This window comes from Natator depressus, chromosome 1 (genome assembly GCF_965152275.1).
Source record: "Natator depressus isolate rNatDep1 chromosome 1, rNatDep2.hap1, whole genome shotgun sequence".
NCBI classification, from domain to species: domain Eukaryota; kingdom Metazoa; phylum Chordata; order Testudines; family Cheloniidae; genus Natator; species Natator depressus.
This window is the reverse complement of record NC_134234.1, coordinates 342,115,443-342,124,992: the sequence shown is the minus strand read 5'-3', so window position 1 is coordinate 342,124,992 and position 9,550 is coordinate 342,115,443. Positions and strand designations below refer to the sequence as shown.

Sequence of the window (9,550 nt, the reverse complement as noted above, 5' to 3'; positions counted from 1 at the left end):
TTATTTGGAACTATCTACAAAAGAACTGCTTACTACCCACTGCGAGACTCTCCCACACCGGAAGCTGTTTTTCCCTGGTGCATTGACAGTGGGCTTTGCCTCAAAAAGGGAGGAAAGAGTTAATGGTTCCCACTGGCAGCTTGTTTCTCTTGTGGGCTTGCTATTCTTTCTTGGAAGGGATTGCACATCCTCTGTATCTACAACAAAGCACAGGGTGTTTCAGAGGGAGACAGAGCACAGGAAAGGCTGATATACAGAGTGGCTCCTCTCTTCTCCAAATTATTCAAAGGTAAATACCTTTTTAATCCCTCTTCTCCTCCCCTCAGATAAACCTCAGAGGGAGTAGGTTACAACAGGAGTCAAGAGCTTGCTGTACACAGACTAACCGGAGTTGCTTAAATATACCAACCAATAATGTTTGGGAACATACATTTATACGAGCCTCGCAAAATTCTAATCAGCATTTACCAGCCCAAGTTCAAACTCTACTTCCCACCTTCTACTGTGCTGTCTGGGGAAGGCAGTGGGAACAAAGGTGTTCTTTCCTTGGTTCAAAGAAACAAATTCAGAGTGGGTGAGTTGAACTTGGCAAGGCTAGGTAACACACAGAGCTAGCATCGAAGTAGCATACAACTCTTTTTGGCCACGTTCCCATGCTGCCAGTGAGTGTTCAAGTCTCTTTTCTACTATTCCATCTATCTTAGGTACTTATATGACCCCCATTAAAAAAGTATGAGTGCCTCTCAGTCTTCAGTGTATTTATCCTCACAACCTATGGGGAATTGAGGCACAGAGCAACTAAGTAATTTGCTAGGGACTGAACTCGGGTCTCCCAGTGGCTTGGGCACTAGTCTGAGAGTTGGATCATCCTTCTTCTCTGTTTAGGATCTTGGCACATCATGCTGTGACCTCTTGTAGCAGTTCTTACCCTGTGAAGGCTCTGAAGGGGTTGATCCTGGCAGCATGGCACTGGGTGCAGCTCCTTGTCACAGCTCCAGGAGAGCACTCCCTCTTGATCACTAACCAGACTGCTGAGAGGGGATCTAGTTGTTGAATCCCCAGGTGTTTTAAGCCCATAGAGTCTAAATGGGGCCCAGGCACTGCCAGGGCCTCAGAGCTCTGGGGACCCTCTCAGGGCGCAGATCTGCTTTCTGGACCCCTCTTAAAAACCTCCAGTTGAAGATGTGAGCTCTCTGGGTTACTTCAAGGAGGCATGGGATAGGTTTAATGCTTAACACACACAGCTGCTTTGCAGGGGGTTCTAAAACCCTATTGCTCTTTAATTGCATGAGAAATACAGAGATCTATACAAAAATAATAAACCCTGCCCTGCCTCAGTTTCCTCACCACTACAGAGCATTCTTTGGGATGGGAGTCTGAGCTGTCGGGGGCCACCCAGGGTCCTTCAGCTCCAGTACATGTCTTCTCCCCATAGCTCACTACCTCTGACCTTGGCCACTCCAGCACCTTCCTTCTTCCTGCCCAGAACTTCCTATGTATCTCTCCAGGAGTCTTCTCCCACAAGACTATTTTATAAACTGCTCTGCACCTGTGTCTCTTCATTCTGCTCTTTATTATTTCCACTGTCCAAACCCCCAGCTAGCCCATTGTCCCACAGTGCTGCACCCTGACAAGGCAGTCACTGAGTTCCACCATCGTCCTTGGTCTGACAAAGACATGACACTTCCCTGCCAGCCCTGCTAGGTGGTTTCCACATTCACCTAGAGGTATTCCGTGATACAGCAATTTTCTTAGTAACAACTTCATATCATCCAGAAGTCCTAAGTTGTACAGACAGAACCCTCAAATCATCACGCCTCTCTATCTCCTCCCTTTGAGTAACTCAGTCCTTTAGTGACTGACCTCTCCTCTCAGGCTGGGGCAGAATCCCAAAGAACTGCCCAGTGTTCCCTCATCCTCTGATGGAATAGGGCATAAAGTGCTCTAGGGCAGTGTTTCTCAACCTTTTTGATACCAGGGACTGGCTTGTTGCCCCCCTAAACTGCGTCAGGGAGATCTCAGGGACCAGCACTGGTCGAAAAACCAGTTGTTGAGGAAACACTGCTCTAGTGCATGGGACCCTGTTAGTGAGTCTCCAAACACCAACTGCTACACAGAGGAGAATCCTACTGATTTGCTGACCTCTGAAAACTTGCCACCATGGCATGGGAGAGGGGAAACCCATTAAGCTTATATTCCTAGAGGATCCCCTGGTCAGCAGAGGGATTCCTGCTGGTCAGCTGTCTTGAGAAGGAGGATTGTCAGGAAGACAGCCCTGCTGATGTTTCACCTAGACAGTATTTCAGTTGATGGGGAAGTTGTAGGCCTTGGGGCCTTTCTTGGTAAGAGTTCTGGTTATTAGGTGCATGGGTTTGTGCTTCTGAGGAACTTAGGTTGGGATCTGAGCTTGGGGAGATCAAATGGTACCTAGTGGGAGCTTTGAGATAAGGGGTTTGGGATTTGAGGAGGGGAGAATCAGAGGAGGGCGGGTGTGACATGGAGACAAGGGGCCTACTTACTTGCCAAGGGAGGCCACAAGGCCCAAAACTTCCCCATCCGCTGACTTGGACAGTAATTTGATATAGGTAAGGAAGGAAAACCTCTGGGGAGCAGTACCATTTGAAGGTTGGAGGAGTGGCAACTGATCTGGGAGGGAAGTGGTATCTTCAGGAGGAATCAGCCATATCAGCTTGATGTTGCAAATAAATTGACATTACTGCAATACATAATATACTGGACTACTTCTCACATGGCTGAAGAGAGATGCGGCTTATCAAACACAGTACATTTAAGGAATGGAAGGGGAAAAGTGAGCCTGTATAACATGCTTACTGGTGGGCTGGCATATGCACAGGCATTGGGACTGGTGCTGACATTTTGTATTGGCTTTTTAAATATCTGAGGAACTATTTAGAGGGCTGAGATAGCACAAGGGTTGCTCTTCTCATAGTAGTTTACTTTCTGGACTGTGGACAAACCCAGAACAAGAGCAGCTCTTAGATACATCAGCTCCATAAATTTCTCCTGTGAAAAATGTAAACACCAGGAGCAAATCCTGTACACAGCTACTCAGCTCTGGTTGTGTTTCTGTGGAAGCCAAGTGCATCACCCTACTGTAATGATTCAGTAATCTCTTCCTTCTTTTTAACAGAGGAGGGTTGGGTGGTGGGGGCATCTATCATACTTCCCTCTCCTCCCACCGAGACATGACCCGTACCTATAAATAGGAGGAGGGGAGGGAGGACAGTGGCTTCAGCAGATGCTACTGAGCATGCTCAGTCTGTGTGAGTAAGCTCAATACAAGCCAAGTAGCAATTCTGGGTGGGGGCACATGTGGTAACTTCTTACCTAGTCTGGGGAAAGCTTGAAAGTGGAGATGGGGGTATAGCTTTAGCAATCGCCTCTCAGCATAGCTTTTGGAAAACTGTCCTTCAGTCTTGAAATCATTGTCTGTGGAAAACCTGCGGTTTGGAATGGAAAAACTTACTCAGAAGGGCTGCACCAATTTATGCTTGAAGATCTCTGTAGCAAGCCCAAACACTGCATTGCTCAGTAAATGATATTGCTTTAAGACAGAGGTCCACTGAGTGTGGGGCGTGGCCCCCTAAGGGGGTGGGGAGAAACCTTCGAGGGGGGCATGGCAGGGCCTGGGCCAGCCCTCACTGAGGCGGGGAGGGAGTGCCACCCAGCCCTTCCCTGCCCCCAGCTCTGCTTCCATCCCGCCACCAGCTGCTCCACCAGCTGCTGGTCCTGCACCTGGCCCATCCCCAGTGTCAGTGCGGCTCCGCTCCCGGCCCAGCAACAGCCCGCACCTTGGCTGCAGCTCTATTCCCAGCCTGGGGTGCAGACTGGGGGCAGGACCAGGAGACGAGCTGCACCTGGCCACATGCCTGGCTTCTGGCACCCACCACAGCCCAGCTGTGGCTCTACTCACATCCCTGCCTTCAGCCTCAGTCCCACTCCCGGCCCCAGACCCACCTCCAGCTGCAGCCCCAGCCTCGGCCCCGTTACCCCTGCCTGTGTCCTCCCCCTGAGCCGCGGCCCCAATGCCAGCTCCGGGGAGGGGCGTGGACAGGAGTAAAAGGGGGCCCGATCCTCAAATTTTGGGGACTGCTGCTCTAAGATGAAGCATAACCCAAAGCAAAATTCCTTTAATGCATTAAGGGGTAGCAGCCTACTACTGCTGCCAGCCAATGGAATCATAGGCACCAACTTCTGCTCCAGCCGGTGGGTGCTCGACCCCCCCTCCACCCCTGCCTCGCCCACTCCCGCCCTTGCCTTGCCCCCATTCCAACCCCTTCCCCAAAGTCCCCACCCCAACTCCACCCCCCCCATGCCCCTATTCTGACTCCTTCCCCAAATCCCCGCCCTGGCCCCACCTCTTCCCCGCCTCCTCCCCTGAGTGTGCCACATCCCTGCTTCTCCCCCTCCCTCCCAGCATGCCGCCAAACACCTCCCAGCAGCGGCAAGGCAGGAAGCGCTGAGAGATAGGCGGAGGAGCTGGGACGCACGCACGCACTCAGGGAGGAGGAGGAGGTGGGGCGTGGGGTGGGGGAAGCTTGGTTGCCGGTGGGTGCTCTGCACTAATTTTTCCCTGTGGGTGCTCCAGCCCTGGAGCACCACGGAGTTGGCACCTATGAATGGAGTTATTCCTTTAGCTCAAGTGCCTGTGGTGCTGAAGGTCCCTACTGGAATCCGTGTTGACAACCCATCTGGGGGAGGGCCTTGTGCTACAGAAATTGTAAGTACCAGAATGTGTGCTGTAGAAAACAATACTACACTAGCCCAGGGCGTGAAGGACTGGATGTTACCCTATAGGCCCCTCTGATATAAAAATGCAGAGCTTGGATATAATGACAAACCATACAAAACAGGGCCAAAGCAGAATGTGCAGAATTGTTCTCTTTGGCCACCTTGAGTCATGCAAATAATTTTTTACTGGTGATTAAATTTAATACACAGATTTCATCTTCAAAAAACTTTTTCTCCCTCCCCCATGGCAGCTCATAGTCTTGCTACTTGTGCCAGGCTCACCTCCAACCTATGAGTCACTGGAACAAAGAAGATAAAGTAACTCTTCAGTCTAAGAAGATCCATGTTGGGCCCTAAGCACCTCTGTATTCACAGCCTACACACTACTGCAATGATATTGGTACAACCTGTGCCTTGTGAGGTATCATTTGAAAACTAACACCACACTGGTCAATAATATCATTGTGGGATATGTGTGACTATGCTACATATGGAGTTATGGATGTCCTCTGATTTTGTGTTTTAAAGTCTGTATTTGAAGACAGTAGAAACAGGACTGTCCAGGTCTTGAATACAAATGAAGCCATGTGACCAGTAACAATGGAATTACAATTTACATAGGCAGTAAATAGAACCATTAAAGCTCATGAGGTGGTTTAGGTGTCAGTATGTCTAGATCATAAAGAATTGTGTATTTGCTTGGCTAACCAGCCTGGGCATCAGGCAGACACATTGAAGGCACATTTACATAAAAGGTAAACAAAGCCATGAAGCTAACAAGGGGAGGATGTAATGATTTAGCTATCACTGGGGGATGGAGACTGCACCCCGAGGAAGCCTTCCTGGTTCTTGAAACAGGGTCTCATGAACTTTAGGAGATGCTTTTCAAAGGTTTACTGGACTATAAAGAGAGGGGCAGTGAACCTCTAAGTTTTCTTTCACTTAAGACGACAAGGGAAATCGGCACCTCGTACTTCTGTGGAAGGTCCTGACTGAAGGATAGTCAGCCACGGTGGACCAAGAGTAAGTGATGAGCAAAACCATTTTAAACAAAGACCGTACCTTGCTAGATTGTTTTAGATTATTAGATGCAGGTTTTCACTTTTAGTTCTTTTATTTGGCATCATTCAACCTATGTCCTGTCATTAATAAATTTATTTTAATCTAACCCCCCCCAACCCAGTACTGTGTTTGAATTGAAGTGATTGTTAACTCCAGTTAATGTGGCAAGCTGCTGGGTATGGTCTCCTTAAAGGAGCAAACAAACGGTATTATTTCTCTTAGTGGTTGAGGAGAGGTGTGGACACTTCAGGGTAGATGGATTTGGGGAAATTCAGGACTGGAGGTGGGTGGGTGTAGGGTTCACTTCAGTAGCGTAGCTGGGGGGGAGCGGGGCAGCGGCTGCTCCCCCACTGAGCAGAACTGGTGCCTTTTTAATTCTTTGGCGCCTTTTAAATTTTTACTCACCCGGCGGTGCTCCGGGTCTTCGGTGGTGGGTCAGGGGGAGCGGAGATTAAAAAAGGCCCCATCCCCTGGTACTCACCCGGCGGCGCTCCGGGTCTTCAGCAGTACTTCGGCAGTGCTCTCTCCGGTCTTCAGCAGCATTGCAGTGGTGGGGGGGGCTGTCCTTCAGTGCCGAAGACCAGAGCGAGTGAAGGACCCGACACCAAAGTGCTGCTGAAGACCCGGAGCGCCGCTGGGTGAGTACCAGGGGGTGGCGCCTTTTTTAATCTCCGCTCCCCCTGTTTTTTCCACCTGGCTACGCCACTGGTTCACTTGGCTAGTAGTAAGCAGAGACCAGCGTGTGGCTATAGCGTAATAAGCAGGCTGATGGGATCCAAATTAATGAACCATGGCTGCTTGTCTCAGACACTTAGCACATGCTTGTATTCTGGTGGGGAGCATCCAGACTAGAGAGCTACAGCAGCAGAGCATTTTAAAGCAGATCGGGGAACAGGGCTGGTGGAGAGGCAACCTCTCACTAGTCTGGATTGCACCCCAACATGTGACACTATGTCACTGGACTGACAAGGACCAGCGAGCAAAGAAATGGGGCACTGACTTCACCTGAACTGGAGTGATTTCCCAACCTTTCCCTCATCAAAATGTGTGCCTGCTTCAGTCAGCTGTTGTGTCTTCAGCGGGGGTAAATGAAGCTGACGCCTGGCATCGATCCCCTTTGGGAGAAATGGAAAAGAAATCAGATCTGCCTACATGTAGGTTGCAAGGGGAGTCATAAAAATTGGCCTGTAAGAGGAAAGGCAAATACTTTGCAGTCAGCAAGGAGAACTTAAGAAAGTCATGACCCAGGGAAGAGAAGGCTTGGGTAAGCAGGAATCTCTCAGAGGAAGTAAAAGGAAATACAGTGAATGGAGAGCACTGGTGGAGAGCAAAAGAGGCTGAATTGTTATAAAGACAAAGATAGTGTATTGCTAACGACAACCTCAAAAATAATGAGTCAGGCTGCCAAAAATCATGAGATTGACTTGAAATCATGAGATTTAAAAATAAATAAATGTCGAATTCTCTTTAATCTGACTTCTGGTTTCTGAGCCTATGGGATACACTTGCTGCATGTTTCTAAGGTTTTAATTTGCATCTATGAGGACTTGAAACTTATGTTTTGAAATATGAAAGTTGAGATTATCATGTAATTGTACAAATTGAGGAGCTGGGGCATTAAGAAAAACATCAAATATTGTGATCCTCGTGACAAAACTGAGGATATTTCCTTCCAAGTCCTTGTCCCCATTGCAGTCTAACACCACATGCTCAATTAATAATTTCTGGCACCTTTGCTGTGCCTTTCACACAAGGATCTCAGGCCCAGTCCTCAAAGGTATTTAGGCATTTAATGCCTATTGAAATCAAAAGGAGTTAGGCACCTAAGTATCTTTTGAGGATCTGGGCCTCAATGCTCTCCAAACAAATGACCAGTTTTATTCACTTGCTCTCCATGACCAGTTCATACAAAGATTTGAACCTGTGTCTTGTTCACAAATTGGTCACTTAGACTATTTGCTATTGTGGTATTTGACTGCTCACCTACATCACATGGTGGTGTTTCTGCTCCCTGATTGGAAGACTGTATGCAAACAAATAGGCAGGACTTGTACATGAACAAAAACCTGGTCATGCCAATATTCATGAACAGCAAATAAAAACAAGCATAGATACGGTGGGAGAGAAAAAATGCTTGGAACCTGAGTGTTTGCAAATACACACACAGTATACCTTTTTCCTCCTAGAGGTGGAGAAGGGAAAGAGTTATGGGGGATATTGTTGTCATACCACTTCTTATCTTTTGGGAAGCACTCAGATACTGTGGTGATGGGAGCCATATAAGTATCTAGATATGGTTAGCTACGTATCAATATTATCTCTATTTTACAGATGGAGAAAATGAGGCACATTAGATTAAGTGACTTGCCCAAAGTCACATTGGGAATTAGTGGTATTGGTAAGACTAGATCCCAAGAGCCCTGACTACTCATCCTCTGCTCTAATCATTGGATATTATTACTTCCTCATAACTCAAAAGGTGCAACCCTGGACCTCTGTAAATCTCAGCATTACAAGGGCCATGTCCTTTCCCAGTTTAAAAATTAGCAGTGAAATGTTTTACCCTTCTTAAGTGCTCTTTGCAGAAAAACTTCATGGGGGTGTCCTTTCTTTGACTGGAATTCAGGTCAGGAAGGGGATTATTAGTCACGATCAGTGTTGTCTTGTCTTGATTGAACTCTGAAGATCTGCACATAAGTTTGGTGTATCTCTTGCGGCCATTGAGATAGTCTTGAAATTTAGCATCGGTCAGCGGCACAAAGTACTTTGCCTGTACAGGGGTAAAGTGGGATGTCTGGGTTAGAAGTACCACCTCCATTTTATTCCAGGATATAATTGCTATTAAACTCACTGAAAACGGCATTTCAGAAAAAATTGCTCCCCACTTCCCTCTGCTGGACAGAATGAACCCATAGCAATACATACAAACATCACACATAAGAAGCCACTAACTGCTTCCTTATGGTTGTGTAATGACCCATAATAACATCCACATCAGGGGTGGGATCAGCAGGGTTTGAACCTCAGAACTACAGTTAAGCATTGGAACAAATTGCTGAGGGAGGTGTGGAATTCCCTAATTGGAGATTTTTAAGAGCAGGTTAGACAAATATCCACAGAAGAGGAATATCATGGGCAGTGGCAGTGTGAGCTACCTCCATTGCCCAAACCCTGTCTTACAGCTGAAGGAATACCTCTGAAGTAGCAATGAAATAAGCCCTCAGGACTTGGAGCCTATGCTAAAAATGCCAACAAAGAGGCCACTTAGTACCAACAGTGATGATGATATTCATGATGTCAACGCTTGCCCAGGGGGAATAGGACTCACAGCAGTAGGCTTGTAGTGCTTGAATTTTAATGCTCCCGTAGAAAGTAGTGTTGGTTACAAAGTGGTTCACTTACCAGTTTGGGGTGGTAACAATACTGCTCCTCGTTTTGTAGAAAAAACTTGCTCATGTTCTTCTAAATCAAACTATGAAATTAAATAATATTTATTATCTAGATCCCAAAAGCCCTTTTCCCAGCAGTGCTAATATGATAGCCAATGTCTCAGCCAACAGATAGTGGATTTTAACAGGGACTCCAATACAGAAAACATGAGCGACTACAGCTTGAGCTATAGTCCATATTTTATAGCTGCTAGTTGCAATGATTTATATCCTCTGTGGATCAGGCACAGTGGGAGATCTGTAACACACACTCACCAGTAGGCTATGCTAGCCTCTGTGGCTACATG

General features: G+C 47.4%; 1 protein-coding gene across 1 annotated transcript; it reads right to left on the bottom strand.

Moving 5' to 3' along the window:
* Window positions 1-9,270, bottom strand: TSGA13 (testis specific 13). The gene is made up of 5 exons (XM_074953011.1): window positions 9,217-9,270; window positions 8,378-8,584; window positions 6,820-6,929; window positions 3,349-3,461; window positions 1-197 (listed from the first exon to the last, which is right to left on the bottom strand). The coding sequence occupies exons 1-5, from the start codon at window positions 9,268-9,270 to the stop codon at window positions 1-3; spliced, it is 681 nt and encodes a 226-aa protein (XP_074809112.1).
* Between the last annotated feature and the right edge of the window lie 280 nt (window positions 9,271-9,550).